This window comes from Anomaloglossus baeobatrachus, chromosome 1 (genome assembly GCF_048569485.1).
Source record: "Anomaloglossus baeobatrachus isolate aAnoBae1 chromosome 1, aAnoBae1.hap1, whole genome shotgun sequence".
Classification (NCBI taxonomy): Eukaryota; Metazoa; Chordata; class Amphibia; order Anura; family Aromobatidae; genus Anomaloglossus; species Anomaloglossus baeobatrachus.
The window spans coordinates 644122628-644142140 of NC_134353.1; the positions used below are offsets into that span (position 1 = coordinate 644122628).

Sequence of the window (19513 nt, forward strand, 5' to 3'; positions counted from 1 at the left end):
CGCTGTAAGCTCATCTCCATAGGTGGCCCCTCTGGGTAATGTTCTCTTTCTGGCTCCCATCCTGGGCTCTTATCCCATCTCTCCAGCTTTCCTATAATTTCACTCCTTTCTCGTCAACCCCATTTTTAGAGTTCATGTCTAGATTTTTCTTTGTTTTCCATCATCTCTTTAGGTGGCTCCTCTGTTAAATATTTTTTGTTTGGCTCCTGTTCATGGACCTTTCCTGGGTTTTAATCCGGTTTCACCTCCACACATATTTAACAATTTGTGTTTTATCAACTATGCATTTTTTTAAAAAAACTTTATTCAATCCTCAATTGCCAGTTGTCCCTCAACCACTTTGTTTTCCTATTGGAACATCTCTGTGGCTGTTCCCATAATTAATTGACATCCATTTTGGTCCTTTAAAAACCCATCTGTTGTCATGCTTTGCACATTTGTTTTTTTTCACTTGATAAAGGCTCCCATATGGCATTGAAACACGTTGTGAATAAAAAACACTATTAGTATCATTGTTGAAGAATCCATTTACTACAGCAGGGCAGCCCACCTAGCATGTTTTTATCCAACTGGATCAAATATTTCCTGGAGGATTCACCCACCAGACATGGGGCAGCAGCAGCTGTTTTTCTTCATTCATACACAGGTGAGCATAACCAGCACTTACACACTCTCCCTTCATAGGGTGTCACCCTATTATACACTCTATTCTCCACATCTAGATGTCTTCCTAAGATATCAAATAAATCATACTCAATCCTAAAAAAGTATAAAATGTTGTTTCCATATCATTTGCATATAATTTACATGTCTATCGATCTTGTGATTTTCTTAACAGTCTAAGAAGCTGCCTATCTGAGAAGAGCTGAAAGAAAATACCCCTAGAAGAAAGTATAAATTGCCAAGATGGACTACAAGCAGAGATTTCACCTACTGCGATCCAAAAGTAATTAATGTAAATATTTCTGCAATGGAACAATGCAGTGTATAACTAAAAAATGTATCAGGATCAAGGGAGCTTAGGGGTTTTTACAAGGAATTACACTCAATTTTTGTGAGCAATCACAAGTTGTCCCCTATCTGCAGAATAGAGGACAACTTGCTGTCTGTTGGAGATCCTGAGATTGGAGTTGGGAAACCCAGAAAATGAGGCTATTGTAGTCATATGTTAAATATAGTGGTGGGGTGCATGCTCCACCTCTGCCACATTCATTCATTGATGCTGGGTAACCTTCCTGATCATGTTGTTCCTACCTCTCCACAGCCTGTGCATATAGCAGCTGATCGGGTGGAGTGCCTGCTGCTGGTGCCCACCCATCTAATATTGAAGACCTATCATCTGGATAAGGCCAAGACCCTTTAATCCTTTTCATACTGATATTTCAAATGTTCTCCAAGTTAAAATAACAAATTTGTTAACACTCGGGGATGTATCACAAAGTTCACCATTATGGATAACTGTGAGAAAATCAATTATTTCCTTATAAGGAATATAATCTTTCAATACTTCAATATAAAAAAGTTATAGTATTTGAGGCTTACCTAAAAATAAGTTAATAGTCCCAAACATGGTTTCTTGAGAGTTCAGTGGCCAACCTTGTCCTGAAAAATACAAACATCAGTTGATATTTAACTCGGTGAATCTTGAAATAAATACAACAAACTACAACTGTTTAATGGACTTTACTAGCTTAGGCAGGCCGCCATGTTTTCTGCAGTATAAATGTATACTTTTATATATATATATATATATATATATATATATATATATATATATATATATATATCCTCACCACAAAAATAATTCCTATTTTGCACAGTTTTATGATACAGACAGAAACTTACATTATGTAATAAAATCTATTCATAATAACAAAAATGGCTTAAGGTGGCCACACATAAAATAATTCTCCTGACAACAAGTACATGGTAATTGGTAACTTGCATGCTTATTTCTGTGAGTAGAAGGGAATAAGCCCTTGTCAGAAGACTCTAGCTGCAACTTTTCTTTTATGGGGACAAATAATTGGACATATTGAAATCCAGTAGGTCAAATTACCCTTTCCCTCAATATATGCTGTTGGGGAAGAGTCATGAGATCCCCATACTTATTTAATGTTTGACCAATATTGCTGATATTGGAGAGTTTGGACAAGTCTTGTCTAAGGCCACTTTTACATTGCGTTTTACTGTCAAGGCATCCGTCCAAACACCCCTCCCACGCAAAATGGATTTCGGACGCATACGCCAATGGGGCCATTGACTATAATGGAGCAGACGGAGACAGCGTGTACTCAGTCTTGCACCATTTTTGGACATATACATTTTCTGCAGGTGGACACCCGAACATAGTCTACTACGTCTTGGTGCCGTCTGCAGAAAACGTATCTGCCCAAAAGTGGTGCAAGACAGAGCACACGCTGACTTCGTCTGCTCCATTATAGTCAATGGCCCCATCGGCGTATGTGTCCGAAACCCATTTTGCGGCGGGACGGGGGTTCAGACGGATGCCCCGACGGGACCAGTGAACGTAAGTAAAAACGCAATGTGAAAGCAGCCTAATTCAGGAGCACACAAAATGTTTTGTTTTGAGGGCCACATTGTCAAATTGACCCACAATTCCATGCCCCAACATAAATATTTGATAGGTGCTTATTCCTTTTTAAGAACTCCCACATATCAGAAGGATAGAGGTCCATTTCTATCCCATTCAAAACCCAGAAAGGAAGAGACCATGGATTCAGCTTTCTCCATGTAGTTTATGTGGGACACAGTAGCATGTTTCCTACAATGGTTATGGCAGCACTCATGCATGGTCACTTCTTTACTTCATCTATGCCTTATCTAGATGATGACATGGCCATACAGTGAACTATTAATGGTGAACCATTCCTATGGTACTACCTGTCACTCTTCTACTCTGAGTGATAGACAATAAATTTGAGCAGCCACTAGACACTGCCATGCATGTCTGTTTTCTGTGATCAGATAGTTGAGGGCTACACAGAGAGGTGTTAAAGGCCCTCAGGCTGCAGATTGTGAACCCCTGGTGTAATGTGTATGGCCACCTTTAGAGCATATTTGTACACATTCCTGGAATGTCCAGCACTTCACAGAACACTAGTTGCCAAAACTCCTGGATGCCTTTGAACCTTCCCAGAACCTCCTGGAAAACGGGTAGATCCCTAGCAACAGTCAGAGTTTTGGCAACCAAATATCAATTTGGAAGTGTAGAAGAGGTTTGGAAAAGAGACTTAGAGGAAATGTTAAAAAGGGGATGTGGCTATGGAGAAATTATTTTTTATCGAGGGTGATATGTTAGAAACGTTTTAATATATGGGTAGAAGTAATACATTTTGCTAGCAATCATTACAGCTGTATACTCCTTTAGAGAGAGGGTTAATAAAAGGGAGATAGAGTGTGTCTGTAAGATAAAAAGGGATATGAAAGTGATTGAAAAACACAAAGTAATGGGAAGGAAATAATGAGGAAGCGGAAAGAAGAAATAATGAATGAAGGTTGCTAAGTTATTGAAAGGGTGTTGGATTACTAAGGGAATAAAACACAAAAACATCTAAAGATTCTCAGAAATCGTTGAGGAGATAGAGGATCAACTCTAGAAACAAAAAGAGCAGACTAGTAATAATCAGAGATATTTGCTACCAGGAATTGATTGGTTGAGGTTGTAGTTTTGCTCTTCTGAACAAATATTGACTGTATGGTTAGCTCAAAAGTTTGGAGTTTGCTGACCTTCAGATGGAGGCAAAAGGGACCCCTTGGCTTCTACGCTGCAAGGTTGTAGTCTAAAGTAGTGTATTTCCCACTAATACTCTACAGTGCATCAAACAAGGATTTGGATCAAAAACATTGAAGAAAATCCCAAGCTACGAGTTTGACCTACTTTATTGTAAAAGAAAATGTGCAGATAGTGTGAATAATCATTTTCTTGAGTGTGAATCAAACTGATGGACTCTTGCATTTGGTTGTTTTATAGCTGAATTTTATACACAAGTGTAAAGGGGTTTCCATAAAAATGAATAAGGCTTCTACTGTACCTTAATATAACTCCATTTTTAATATGAAACATTTTCTTTTTAAATCAAGACATCATACTGCAAAACCAAGAAAACTGCATCTGTGTAGTTAACTATTCGTACTCACTATGCTGTTAACGAGTACTGTCCGCTACTCGCATATTCGTTAGAGTAGCGGGCGGAATGTAAGTCAGTGGGAAATACTCGCTAAGTAGCGAGTAACCCGAAAGCCGTACTATTCGCTACTCACACAAAAAGTAGGGCTTTCGGGTTACTCACTACTGGATGACATCCAGGTCATCAACATGATGGAGAACGAAGCAAAACCTATCAATGCAGGTCATCTTCTATTTTCCACAGTGCAATTTTGATGATCACATGGCAATTGTTAGCTCTTTCAACCATGAACAAAATCATAGGCACACTAATTGCTCTGCATCTACCCAGAAAACTGCAAAGCACTGTGTGATCTGACAAATAGCTATCACAGTCAGGTTTAACATTTTCAGCAATTTGTTCTACAGCAGCTTTTTTGCAATCAGACAAGATGAGTAGCCTTTACACCCCGTGCTCAACAGTGAGCTTTACACATCCATGACCCTGTGATTCATATCCTTTTTGGAACACTTTTGGTAGGAACCACTGCATACTGGAAACATCCCACAACATCTGCTCTCATTTGTTTTTTAGCTTTCACAAGTGCTTCTGGGGATAATATTCCTGAACACACAAAAGTCCATCAGTGCAAAGTAGTATGACCCTGTAGCAGGTGGATTTCAGACGGTTCTGCTCGATTCGGTGGAACTGGTTAAAATAGCAGCCGGTTATCCGAACCAGGAAGATCCCAGAGCCCGGATCTGGTTCTCTCGCCGGTGCCGTGTCCCATCATTTGTCGCGGGCAAGGGGCGCATGCCACAGCCAGGGGGGAGGTACTCGAGACGCTCGGATCCAGGATCGTGGCTGTGGCTTGAGTGGCAGCCGGATCCGGGGCTCTTGCAGCAGCCCATCACTCACAACGTAATGAAGGGGTTATTTACAGGGGAGAGTTTGTCAGTGACGCCACCCGTGGATTGCGGTGATGGTTGGTAACACCGCCGCTGCCTTTTTATTGGATGTCCAGGGCTGATGGAGCGGGGCAGCTAGATGGTATCCCCTCCACGGGTAGGGGAGGTGTAGTCCCGGGGCCCAGGTGTAGGAGGAGTGCAGTGCTGGGGCGCAGTTTGCAGGCTGGACCGGATGACACCGGTGTACTCACTGTTGTTGAATAAACCACACAAAGTCCAAGTAGTAAACCAAGTGCCGGCTACCGGTAGCCTCCGGAGGGGTGTGCACTGGTCCCGCACACCGGTGAACAGATCAGTGGCCCTTCCTCCTGCACTTCTAGTTTTGTGTCTTGTGTGTTGACTAGTCCGCATGGAATGGGAAAAGTCCACTTCCGGTGTTTTTGCTGTGGAAGCTGTTGCCTGCGAGATCTGACCCTTGGGATTTTTGCAGGCACTTGCAGACGCCCTATCCCCCGCGTTGGGCTGCCGTCTCGCTCTATCTGGGCTACTCATGAGACAAGATCTGGAACCTTGTCCCCTGCTGGCTAATTGAAAAGGTGCTTGCAGCTGTCCTCGCCCTGGGGTCCAGGTACCCCGACTGTGCATGGCCTCCGGACCGTATTCCCACTGTTGGCACCGGCGGGCTACAACCCTGCCCCAGTCTACTTAAGGTCTCCCGCGACCGGATCTCCGTCGCCTGTGGCCCTGCTCTGCCGTCTGCCACCTAGTCAGCTCAGGTAGTCCAGTAGTCCGGGAGCTACAACCCCCGACTACCACTTAACTCCTCTCACTTCCACTGTCCAGACTAGACTCTTCCTGACATGTTCCCTTCCCTGACACCTCATTTATGCATCACGATCTGCCTGGCCCCATCCACTGGTGTGCCCCTATTGTCCTGGGGGTGTGACTAGGCTTTGTGGCTGGTGTTTGTACCTGTGTGTGGGGTTGTGTTGGTAGGGCAAGGAGGAGAGAGTCCTGCATCTGGAAGATGGATGCAGTCTCCTGTGACAACCTGATTTTGTCAGGGCGTCACAATTCTCCTGCAGCGTCTGTCTGCATTCTGCCTCTGACAGCTCAGCAGCTGAGCGCGATGATGTCTTTACTGTGCGCGCCTGTGTGCTGAGCTATCAGAGCGGCAGAACAGTGGATGCACTGAAGATACCAGAGTAGCGGGGGAACGGGGAGAAGTGAGTATGTAATCACGGTGGCCAGATGACTATGGGGCTGCAAAATGTTGCCACATGGGACTGCATAATGATGTCACATGGAGTCTGCATAATGCTGCCACATGGAAACTGCATAGTGTTACCACATGGGGACTGCACAATGATGCCACATGAGGGCTACATAATGCTGCCACATGGGGGTTGCATAAAGCTGCCACATGGAGGATGCATAATGCTGCCACATGGGGGCTGCATAATGCTGCCACATGGGGGCTGCATAATGCTGCCACATGGGGGCTGCATAACGCTGCCACATGGAGGCTGCATAATGCAGCCACATGGGGCTGCATAATGCTGCCACATGGGGCTTCATAATGTGCCACCCCGGCGCATACTGGGGTGCTCGCATCTGGGGTGGTCGTGGCTCAAGGGGTCCGGACTCGGGCTCGGCGAACACTCTATTCTTTGAAAAGGGGGTATTTACAGGGGAGAAGTTCGTGACACCACCTGCGGGTTGCGGTAATAGGAGTACCAACGCTGCTGGAAGGAGTACTGGGGCAGATGGTGTGGGGCATCAAGGTGTCAGTTCCTCCGCAGGTAGGGAAGGCCTCGGCCTCTGGGGTTTTGGTGGGATATTTGGGAACACAGGGTGCAGGGGAACCAGGGTACTCACTGTGGGTAGTCGTGGTGCTGGATGACGATTACAAAGTAGACACTCACACTGAAGATAAACCAAAGTCTCTGTGCATCACAGTCGCTACGGAGAGCCCGTCCAAGTGTCCACTCCCACCGGTGTCACTTGATAGTCCGGACCCTGCCTCCGTGCACAGTTTTAGTTGTCTGTTGTGGCCCCTTGGCTGGAAGCTGTCAGGGCCCCACTACCTATGTGAAGTGTAGCTGTGCTCTTGATGGCTGGCACTTGGGATTTCAGTTGGGCTGCTTTATATGGAAAGCCCTATCCCCCGCGGTGTGCTGATACCTTCAATCTCTGATCTCTTAGAGAAGTTCATAAAGAGACTATCCTCCACAGGTTAATTATCAAGGCGCTTTAGGCTCTTCCCTGATCTAGGGTCCTGTACCCCATCGTGCTCGGTATCAGTCTTTTGGGATTCTGCTGCTGATAGTCCTCCCAGACCATGTCCGTCGCACCCTTTCCAATGTCACTGTCACCGGTCCCCGACTCTTGTCGTCCCGGACCACCGTCTGTGACCCAACCAAGGTCTCACTCCCCGAGTGCTACAACTCCCAGCTCCTCACTCTTTGAGGGCTCTCACTACTCTGCTCTCCACTTCCTCCCTCCCACCAGTCTGTCTGACCCCTAGGTGGGTGGCCTTATTCCAGCCTGAGCATCCCACTGGTGTGTCCGACAGGTCATGATGTGGGGTGTGGTTGGGATTTGTGGTGCTGATGGGATGACACTGGTTATTGGGCCACCGGTCCTGCACCCTGGGTAAGGATTGCAGTACCCTGTGGCACCCTGTTATACTCAGGGGTGCAACAATAACCCTGCCACATGGGGGCTTCATAACCCTATATGGAGGAATTGGATGCTGCATTATATTATGTGGAGCAATCTGGGGTGCATTATATTATATGGAGGAATATTTGGTGCTTTATTCTATTTGGAGGACTATGTAAGCTGCATAACATTATATGGAGGAATATGCGGGTGCATTATATGAAGATATGAGGCTGCATTAAATTATGTGGATTAATATGGGTGAATTATGTTACAGTGCCTACAAGTAGTATTCAACCCCCTGCAGATTTAGCAGGTTTACACATTCGGAATTAACTTGGCATTGTGACATTTGGACTGTAGATCAGCCTGGAAGTGTGAAATGCACTGCAGCAAAAAAGAATGTTATTTCTTTTTTTTTTTTTTTTTTTAAATTGTGAAAAGTTTATTCAGAGGGTCATTTATTATTCAACCCCTCAAACCACCAGAATTCTGTTTGGTTCCCCTAAAGTATTAAGAAGTATTTCAGGCACAAAGAACAATGAGCTTCACATGTTTGGATTAATTATCTATTTTTCCAGCCTTTTCGGACTAATTAAGACCCTCCCCAAACTTGTGAACAGCACTCATACTTGGTCAACATGGGAAAGACAAAGGAGCATTCCAAGGCCATCAGAGAAAAGATCGTGGAGGGTCACAAGGCTGGCAAGGGGTACAAAACCCTTTCCAAGGAGTTGGGCCTACCTGTCTCCACTGTTGGGAGCATCATCCGGAAGTGGAAGGCTTATGGAACTACTGTTAGCCTTCCACGGCCTGGACAGCCTTTGAAAGTTTCCACCCGTGCCGAGGCCAGGCTTGTCCAAAGAGTCAAGGCTAACCCAAGGACAACAAGGAAGGAGCTCCGGGAAGATCACATGGCAGTGGGGAAATTGGTTTCAGTCAATACCATAAGTAACGTACTCCACCGCAATGGTCTCCGTTCCAGATGAGCCCGTAAGGTGCCTTTACTTTCAAAGCGTCATGTCAAGGCTCGTCTACAGTTTGCTCATGATCACTTGGAGGACTCTGAGACAGACTGGTTCAAGGTTCTCTGGTCTGATGAGACCAAGATCGAGATCTTTGGTGCCAACCACACATGTGACGTTTGGAGACTGGATGGTACTGCATACGACCCCAAGAATACCATCCCTACAGTCAAGCATGGTGGTGGCAGCATTATGCTGTGGGGCTGTTTCTCAGCCAAGGGGCCTGGCCATCTGGTCCGCATCCATGGGAAGATGGATAGCACGGCCTACCTGGAGATTTTGACCAAGAACCTCCGCTCCTCCATCAAGGATCTTAAGATGGGTCGTCATTTCATCTTCCAACAAGACAACGACCCAAAGCACACAGCCAAGAAAACCAAGGCTTGGTTCAAGAGGGAAAAAAATCAAGGTGTTGCAGTGGCCTAGTCAGTCTCCTGACCTTAACCCAATTGAAAACTTGTGGAAGGAGCTCAAGATTAAAGTCCATATGTGACACCCAAAGAACCTAATAACTTGGAGAAGATCTGCATGGAGGAGTGGGCCAAGATAACTCCAGAGACCTGTGCCGGCCTGATCAGGTCTTATAAAAGACAATTATTAGCTGTAATTGCAAAAAGGGTTATTCCACAAAATATTAAACCTAGGGGTTGAATAATAATTGACCAACACTTTTATGTTGAAAATGTATTAAAATTTAACTGAGCAACATAACTTGTTGGTTTGTAAGATTTATGCATCTGTTAATAAATCCTGCTGTTTGAAGTTTGCAGGCTCTAACTTATTTGCATCTTATCAAACCTGCTAAATCTGCAGGGGGTTGAATACTACTTGTAGGCACTGTATATGGAGGAATGTGGGGACTGCATACTTCTATACCCCCCAGAGCTGTATGTCCCCCTCCACCCCAGTGCTGTATACCCTTCAGAGCTGTATCCCCCCTCTGGAACGGTATGCCCTTCCATTGCTGTATGCCCCCTCCTTAGTAATGTTTATGGCCTCAGTAATGTGTATGTCCCCAGCCTCTCTTGTGATGTATATACAGCAGTGTCAGTGTGCTCTGTGTGCTGCCATGCTTGTTAATGACAGCCATCAATCAGCGCAGTACAGCCACATGTCCAGAAGGAGCTGGATAGGAGACAAGCGGGGGAGGTGAGTGAGGCTGCTGCCGGCTTCCCCATATTAAAAATACCTCTAATGTGTCTGTGTGTATGTATGATGTGTATATCTATGTATGTCAATGTATATGACTGTATATGGATTTGTTTGTTTATATATGTATTTTTCTGAATTTCTCTTTAAATATGTATATTTACGTATACCTGTATGTGTATGTATCTGGGTATGTGCGTGTCTGCTTGTATATGGGACCCACTGAAACTCTTTCACATGGGGCCAACAAAAACCTGGAGCCGACCCCGACCCGACTCACTCATCCCTGCAAACAGCGCGACTGTGATGGCAGAGATCACTGAGGAGCAGCGCGGGTGGTAACTTGACACTTCTTGGGAACTGGGAGGAGCTATTGGCTGCAGCAGGGACGCGCTGTGACAGTGACACCCACCAGCACTAACTTCTTAAAGAGCAGCTTTACAGTGTAAATACATGCAGCTTTCACATGCGGGTCAGGAGAGTCGCCAGCCAGAACTTGAAGTATTCCAATATCGCTCCAATTTTTAACAGCCGTTAGACTGCACTCTTATTCATATACTAGATGGTGGTCTGATTCTAGCGCATCGGGTATTCTAGAATATGTATGTAGTTTATTTATGAAGATTTAATAATAATGCAATGAATATACAGGGTAAAATATTATCATTAAATGTTATTGTTCAAAGAACTTAATACAACTGAACGAAATTATTAAACAGATCATCAAAATCTAGAAACTATTACATGAATATCTAACTGTATTTAAGTAAATCATTGGATGGAAGAAGTACATCGACACTATAATATATTAGTTGACAATATCAACCTGAAATATTTTTGTACACCACATTTCTTGTGAATACCTTTTGACTATCTATAAGCAACTTTCCTTGTAAAGGGGTATCAAAAACTTGAACCTTGACGTTGGATCTCATTTCAACCCCTTCACGACCTTGGACGGATCTATCCGTCATGGAGCGTGTCAGGTTAAGCCCCGACCCCTGCCGCGGGCAGGCGGCACCGGTCGGCACACATATCAGCTGTTTTAAAGAGCTGACATGTGTGCCTGCATGTTGCGAGTGGAATCGCTTCCACTCGCAACATTTAACCCCTTAAATCTTGCTGCCAAAGTCTGGCAGCGAGATCTATATGCGCGCGGCCATGATTTTTACTTACCGCCGCCCCCACCGGAAGTCACGTGAGTGATCACGTGACTTTCGGTGGTTGCCATTGTAGCACAGGGTCATGTGATGACGTCTGCAGCTATGATGTTTCACTTTCGTTTTCCCTCGGCCCGGAGCAGAGGGAAACAGGAAGTGACTGTATCTGCTGTTTACAGTTGTATAGCTGTGATCAGCAGATAGATAAGAGCGATCGGATTGCTGATCGCTATAGCCCGCTAGGGGGACTAGTAAAATAAAAATAAAAAAGTAAAAAAAAAAGTTTTAAAAAATAAAAAAACCCCAAAAAACTAAAAGTTCAAATCACCCCCCTTTCACCCCATTGAAAATTAAAGGATTACAAAATAAATAAATATACACATATTTGGTATCGCCGCGTTCAGAAATGCCGGATCTATCAAAATATAAAATCAATTAATCTGATTGGTAAACAGCGTAGTGGCAAAAAATTTCAAAACACCAAAATTACGTTTTTTGGTCGCCGCATGTTTTACGCAATATGCAATAACAGGCGATCAAAACGTAGCATCTGCGCAAAACTTATACCATTAAAAATGTCAGCTCGAGACGTAAAAAATAAGCTATTACTGAGTCATAGATCCTGAAAAATGAGAACGCTACGTGTTTTGGAAAATGGTGCAAAATGTGCACCACTTTTATTGGACAAACTTGTGAATTTTTTTTAACCCCTTAGATACAAGTAAACCTATACATGTTTGGTGTCTACAAACTCGCACTGACCTGAGGCATCACATAGATACATCAGTTTTACCATATAGTGAACACGGTGAATAAAACATCCCAAAAACTATTGTGTGATCACACTTTTTTTGCAGTTTTTCCACACTTGGAATTTTTTTGCTGTTTTCCAGTACACTATATGGTAACACCTATGGTTTCATTTAAAAGTACAACTCGTCCCGCAAAAAACAAGCCCTTATATGGCAAGATTGACAAAAAAATAAAAAAGTTATGGCTCTCAGAAGAAAAGGAGAAAAAAAACAAAAACGCAAAAAAGGAAAGTGCCCGGGGGCTGAAGGGGTTAACTCTTGAAAATGCAACGTAGAGTTGTCCATGACCAAAAACGGGCTCTGGTAGATATATGCCAACACGATGTAGAGTTTGACCTTGTGACTTGTTTATTGTCATGGCAAATACTGGTTTTACTGGAAACTGTCGATGCCTGAATTACATCACACTTGTTTAGTAAACATGAGTGAACTACGCAGGGCCGGTGTCAGCACCCACCGCCGCCCACACACATCGTGCCATCACACCACAATCATTATTTTCCCCTGCATTTGCTAATTTTCCTCTCTCCCCTCCATTTGCTCTCTAACACAGGTTCTGTGACAGTCTATGTCACGTTGCTAAGGCTGCAGTCGGGTATCTAAGGGGCCTGCCCGCACCACTTCCTCAGCAACACCCACATCCAATCCGGAGGCAGCTAAGCAGAGAGGTGGGTGGAATATGCCGAGGAGGAAATAGGAAGCAGCAGCATCTCCCAGCCTGCAGGGCCAGCGAGGGGAGGGAGAAAGTACTACAGAGTATGAAAAGAGAAGAAAGTGCAAGGCTGCTGCTGGGGTGTATATAGAGGCTTTGGCTTGTTGGGTGTATAAAGTCTGCTGCGGTGTATATAAAGGCTGCTATGGTGTATATAGAGGCTGCTGGGGTCTATATAGAGGCTTCTGTGTGCGTCGGTGTCAGTGTGCGTCGGTGTCTGTGTGCAACGAATCAGCGAGGCATGGTTCAAATCCCGCACCAATTCACGGCCGGACTGTGCCTGTCGCTGATTGGTCGCGGGCGGCTGGCGCGACCAATCAGCGACGCGGGATTTCTGTTACAGACAGACAGAATTAGACAATTATATTTATACTAGAAGGTGGCCCGATTCTAACGCATCGGGTATTCTAGAATTTACGTATTGTGTAGTTAATGTATGATTTTTGTTTTATATATATATATATATATATATATATATAGATGTTGTTGTGCGTAGTTGCCAAGTATTTGTGTAGGGTGCTGTAAATGTTCTGGGTGTTGTCTGGGTGGGGGGTGGTGAGAGCGGTGTTGTTTGTGTGTTGCGTTGTGTGTTGCATTGTTTGTGGAGCGCTGTGTGTCTGTAGCGTTGTGTGTGTTGCGCAGTTTGTGTGTGTGTGTGTGTGTGTGGGGTGCGTGTGTGCGTTTTGGGGGGAGGTATGTTTTGTGCAATGTGTGTGTTGCGCGGTATGTGCATATATTTGTGTGTGCCGCGGTGTTTGTGTGTTGTGTGTGTGCAGCATTGTCTGTGTGTGTGTGGCTGTCTGTGTAGGGCGGTGTTTGTGGTTCCCAGTGAGCGCGTGGTGTGTTGTGCGGTGCGCGGTGTGTGTGTATGTTTTGGGGGGAGGTGTGCACCCCTCATCGTGCTCCATCCCCCATGCTGCGCACCCCTCATCGTGCTCCATCCCCCATGCTCCGCACCTCCCATCGTGTTCCATTCCCCATGCTGCGCACCCCCTATCGTGCTCCATCCCCCATGCTGTGCACCCCCATCTCGCTTCATCCCCCATGCTGCAAACCCCCCATCGTGCTCCATCCACCCATGCTGCGCACCCCATATTGTACTCCATCCCCCATGCTGCGCACCCCCCCATCGTGCTCCATCCCCCATGCTGCGCACCCCCCATCGTGCTCCATCCGACATGCTGTGCACCCCCCATCGTGCTCCATCCCCCATGCTGCGCACCCCCCATCGTGCTCCATCCCCCATGCTGCGCACCCCCCACCGTGCTCCATCCCCCATGCTGCGCACCTCCCATCGTGCTCCATCCCCCATGCTGCGCACCCCCCATCATGCACCATCCTCCATGCTGCACACCCCCCATTGTGCTCTATCCTCCATGCTGCGCACCCCCCATCGTGCTCCATCCCCCATGCTGCGCACTCCTCATCGTGCTCCATCCCCCATGCTGCACACCCCTCATCGTGCTCCATCTTCCATGCTGCGCACCCCCCATCGTGCTCCATCTCCCATGCTGCGCACCCCCCATCGTGCTCCATCCCCCATGCTGCGCACCCCCCATCATGCTACATCTCCCATGCTGCGCACCCCCCATCATGCTCCATCCTCCATGCTGCACAACCCCCATCGTGCTCCATCCTCCATGCTGCACACCCCCCATCATGCTCCATCCCCCATGCCGGGGGCGGGTCCGAGCGTGGCAATGTGTGCCGGGGGCGGGGCTGAGCGGGCGAGGCGTCAGCGTATGCCGGCGCTCTGCACATGTGTACCAGGAGCCGGTGTACGCTGGTAACCATGATACACATCGGGTAACTAAGGGAAGCGCTTTCTATAGTTACGCGATGTGTATCATGGTTACCAGCGTACACCGGCTCCGTCACGATCCCAGCATCGCAAGGTTATGTCCGCCGGGGGCAGGGCCGAGTGTGCCAATGTGTGGCGGGGCGAGCGGGCGAGGCGTCAGCGTATGCTGGCTCCCTGCACATGTGTACCGGGAATGGGTGTACGCTGGAGCGGGCGATGCGTGCGGAGGGCCGGGGCAAGCGGCCAATCCATGCGGGGGGCGGGGCCAGGCCGAGGCGAGCGGCCAATCCGTGGGGGGGCAGGGCCAGGCCGAGCCCAGCGGCCAATCCAACAGTTGTCACTGTAATGACACTGTCACGGTGACACAATTTTGGAGCAAGACAGACAGACAGACAGACAGAATAAGGCAATTACAGTTAGGTCCAGAAATATTTGGACAGTGACACAAGTTTTGTTATTTTAGCTGTTTACAAAAACATATTCAGAAATACAATTATATATATAATATGGGCTGAAAGTGCACACTCCCAGCTGCAATATGAGAGTTTTCACATCCAAATCGGAGAAAGGGTTTAGGAATCATAGCTCTGTAATGCATAGCCTCCTCTTTTTCAAGGGACCAAAAGTAATTGGACAAGGGACTCTAAGGGCTGCAATTAACTTTGAAGGCGTCTCCCTCGTTAACCTGTAATCAATGAAGTAGTTAAAAGGTCTGGGGTTGATTACAGGTGTGTGGTTTTGCATTTGGAAGCTGTTGCTGTGACCAGACAACATGCGGTCTAAGGAACTCTCAATTGAAGTGAAGCAGAACATCCTGAGGCTGAAAAAAAAAAAAAATCCATCAGAGAGATAGCAGACATGCTTGGAGTAGCAAAATCAACAGTCGGGTACATTCTGAGAAAAAAGGAATTTACTGGTGAGCTTGGGAACTCAAAAAGGCCTGGGCGTCCACGGATGACAACAGTGGTGGATGATCGCCGCATACTTTCTTTGGTGAAGAAGAACCCGTTCACAACATCAACTGAAGTCCAGAACACTCTCAGTGAAGTAGGTGTATCTGTCTCTAAGTCAACAGTAAAGAGAAGACTCCATGAAAGTAAATACAAAGGGTTCACATCTAGATGCAAACCATTCATCAATTCCAAAAATAGACAGGCCAGAGTTAAATTTGCTGAAAAACTCCTCATGAAGCCAGCTCAGTTCTGGAAAAGTATTCTATGGACAGATGAGACCAAGATCAACCTGTACCAGAATGATGGGAAGAAAAAAGTTTGGAGAAGAAAGGGAACGGCACATGATCCAAGGCACACCATATCCTCTGTAAAACATGGTGGAGGCAACGTGATGGCGTGGGCATGCATGGCTTTCAATGGCACTGGGTCACTTGTGTTTATTGATGACATAACAGCAGACAAGATTAGCCGGATGAATTCTGAAGTGTACCGGGATATACTTTCAGCCCAAATTCAGCCAAATGCCGCAAAGTTGATCGGACGGCGCTTCATAGTACAGATGGACAATGACCCCAAGCATACAGCCAAAGCTACCCAGGAGTTCATGAGTGCAAAAAAGTGGAACATTCTGCAATGGCCAAGTCAATCACCAGATCTTAACCCAATTGAGCATGCATTTCACTTGCTCAAATCCAGACTTAAGACGGAAAGACCCACAAACAAGCAAGACCTGAAGGCTGCGGCTGTAAAGGCCTGGCAAAGCATTAAGAAGGAGGAAACCCAGCGTTTGGTGATGTCCATGGGTTCCAGACTTAAGGCAGTGATTGCCTCCAAAGGATTCGCAACAAAATATTGAAAATAAAAATATTTTGTTTGGGTTTGATTTATTTGTCCAATTACTTTTGACCTCCTAAAATGTGGAGTGTTTGTAAAGAAATGTGTACAATTCCTACAATTTCTATCAGATATTTTTGTTCAAACCTTCAAATTAAACGTTACAATCTGCACTTGAATTCTGTTGTAGAGATTTCATTTCAAATCCAATGTGGTGGCATGCAGAGCCCAACTCGCGAAAATTGTGTCACTGTCCAAATATTTCTGGACCTAACTGTATATATATAGATATATAGATGTTTGATGAATGGGTGTGGCTTGAAATGGGTGTGGCTTAAAAGGGGTGTGGGTTTTAAAAATGGGTGGAGCTTTCCTACACACAAACACAGAACCTGTTGTTAAAAATTTGAATCCCACCCCTGCTCTGTAGATAAGGAGCTGTACAGGGTACATGCAATGCTGAACAGTCTGTGTCTGCATGAGCCCTATTAGCCATGAGGAAATCTATCAAAAGGTTTTGGCTACCTAATCTGAGAACATCATAATGTGGAGACAGAGATTGGTGCCATAGCTAGAGTCCAGTGGGTCCCGATGCACGTTTTGGATCTGGGGCCCCTATCACCCCACAAGTTGGTCAGATGTATGTACCATTGTAGCGTTCTAAATCCTATAAAGACATATGTGTGGCTCGCCCCCCAATTATGTACTAAAGTCCCCCATCCTGTGCTAACGTTCCCATTCTTGGCCCCTTCCGGGTATACATGCCCCCCATCCTGGGAACTATCTTATATAAAGCAAGTGAAATAAGTATTAAACAAGTCACCATTTTCTAAATTACAATATCTATAAAGATGCTATTGGCATGAATTTTGCCACCAGAAGTCAATCCGATCTACACAGGCAAGGAAATCACCATAGACGTCCATAAATTAGTGGACTTAGTGGACTAGTATCTTGGAATTAGTGGACTAGTATCTTTGTATGAGTATATTAAGTTCAAATGGTTCTCCCATTTACTCTATATCTGAACTATACAGTTCAGATATAGAGTAAATGGGAGAATCATTTGAACTCAATATACTCATACAAAGATACTAAGGTAGCTATACTTGACACGTATTGTTATACTAATTTATTCAGTTGGTAGTCATATGGCCATTCCTCCAGAGGACTTTTTTCTCCATGCATGTTACCTATCACCTTCTATTATCTCTTGACTCCAGGCTCCTTAGGAGTAGTGAAATTCTACATTAACTCTACAGGTCATTTCACATTACACACAATTTTCTACAACTTATTAAGGTTTGTGTTTCATATATTCGTGACCCCTCCTTGTTGTATAGTATAAACATGTCTTCACCTTTATGAAATAGGTTTTGTACATTTTTCTATCAACATATCGACTTATCTATGTTGTGTTATCTTGTACAAACTTTTTGTAATCCCTGTTTTTTCTCCACTTTTTATAATATTATTTATAAACACTACCATTGTGACGGAACAATGTACATTACTTTGACATATTATAATTTGTTCTTTTTGTTCTTTATGTTGTTTCTGTATATCACAGTCCTTGAAGAAAGCCAAAATTGTGGCCGAAACGTTGGACTTGTAAAGTTTGTTTTTGATATCCTCACAAGAAAAAAACACAATAAAAATTCTCAGAAAAAAGATCATTGCAATTCATTTAATAGTATGCCGGATTTTTCTCTTGTTGGAGTCTTTCTTTTTTTGAGCACCTGATTTATTTCTCAGAGTGAGCCAGACCTTACTATTTTGCCATAAATTAAGTTATGTGATATAATGAGAAGTGGCAGGGGAAAAGTACTGAAAACTTGAAGAAAGACGTGCAAAAGCCATGGAAAGTCATGACACCAACTGAAATCTATCAGTAATTAAACAGCAATCCTGCCACTTTCTCATAAAATATCAGCTGGTTCAACTGATGGCCTATAAAAGGGGTCTCATTACGAAGGTGTCACACAAGAAACATCTCATGATGAGATACAACAGCACTTGCATACTGGGGCATCTACATCATGCGTTCCATGATAGAATGCATAACACCCACAGGCACCCATAGCATATTCCAGGATATAATTCCATGGATTTCCATATTATCAAATCCCACGGGGGTTAAAACATATATTAATAAACAACTGATAATGCTAACCAATATATGGCAAAATCATTTACATCACTGTTGTTATTACGATAATAAATGCCAGTTATTACATCATGTCTTTAGACTCACAATGATTTGTCAATCGGTTGTAGCATTTAACAAAGTTCTTATCTGATCGTAGATATTAAATCATTTAACATTGAAACAAACACAAGAGTACTTACAACAACCCTTCCGATGGCTACTTGTGTCTCCAGTGTTCTCGTATGAGCTGGTCTGTTTTATATTGCAATATTTGTGCAATGTGTGAGGTGGCATCAGTTCCTTATTCTTCAAGTGTAATGCAACATGTATTGTGAAATACAGAGAAAATAAAGGAAAATGAAGAGGGAATTTTACCACCATAATAACATAGTTTATATCAAGCCCCTGAATATACCGTATTTTTGGTTTATAAGACTCCAAGGATTATACGACACACCCCAAGTTTAGAGGAGGAAAATAGGAAAACATATTTTTTAGGGTAAGCACACACTGCGGGTAATACGGAGCGAGTGGAATTCGATAACAAAATCGCATTCCACTCGGACCAATATTACTCTATGGGGCAGCTCCCATGAGCGATTTTTTTTTAGCCCTAACTGGAGCAAGAAAACAGTCGCAGCATGCTGCAGGTGGAATGCGATACTATTTCACTCGCACCCATTCAAGTGTATGGGGATGAGAGGAACATCGCATTGCACTCGCATTACAGCAGAGTGCAATGCGATTCTCGCATCAGCCGGCAACGGAGGAGATAGGACGATAAATCCCTCCCTCTTCTCCGCAGCGCCGGCCCTCCCCTCTCCAGCTGTGGTCTGATCGCAAGATCGGACTACAGTCGCATGACACTCGGCTCCCACTGTGCTGCGAGCGTGAGCCGAGTGTCATGCGAGCACTCGCACTAATCACTGTGTGGCCTCAGCCAATGTTAAAATGAGGTTTCTTCTTATAATCCTAGTGTGTCTTAATGCTAATGCTTACCAGGCAGGAGCAGCGGTGGTGGAGCAGCTCAGGAAGGTCACAGGACGCAGGGTCAGCAATTCTGCGGGCTCAGAGGAGGGGGTATTGCGTCTCAGGAGGGTCAGTGGATGGAGGATCAGTGATACTGCCGCCTCGGGGGTGTTGTGGCGGCGGGCGTCATTGATCTGCCAGCATGCAATGGGGGTGTCACTGCACTGGAGCGACTCCAGAGCCTCAC

The 19513-nt window shown here is 45.1% G+C and overlaps 1 protein-coding gene across 3 annotated transcripts in view; it reads right to left on the minus strand.

The window, feature by feature from the left end:
- The window catches only part of LOC142296961 (immunoglobulin superfamily member 1-like), a 164908-nt gene extending 146387 nt beyond the window's left edge, over positions 1-18521 (minus strand). For all 3 annotated transcript variants that reach the window (XM_075341148.1, XM_075341139.1, XM_075341131.1), the window contains exons 1-2: positions 18498-18521; positions 1543-1602 (exon numbers count right to left, since the gene is read on the minus strand). In XM_075341148.1, coding sequence (XP_075197263.1) covers positions 1543-1570 — 28 coding nt within the window. In that variant the 5' untranslated portion in view covers positions 1571-1602; positions 18498-18521. The remainder of the gene's footprint in view (positions 1-1542; positions 1603-18497) is intronic.
- Between the last annotated feature and the right edge of the window lie 992 nt (positions 18522-19513).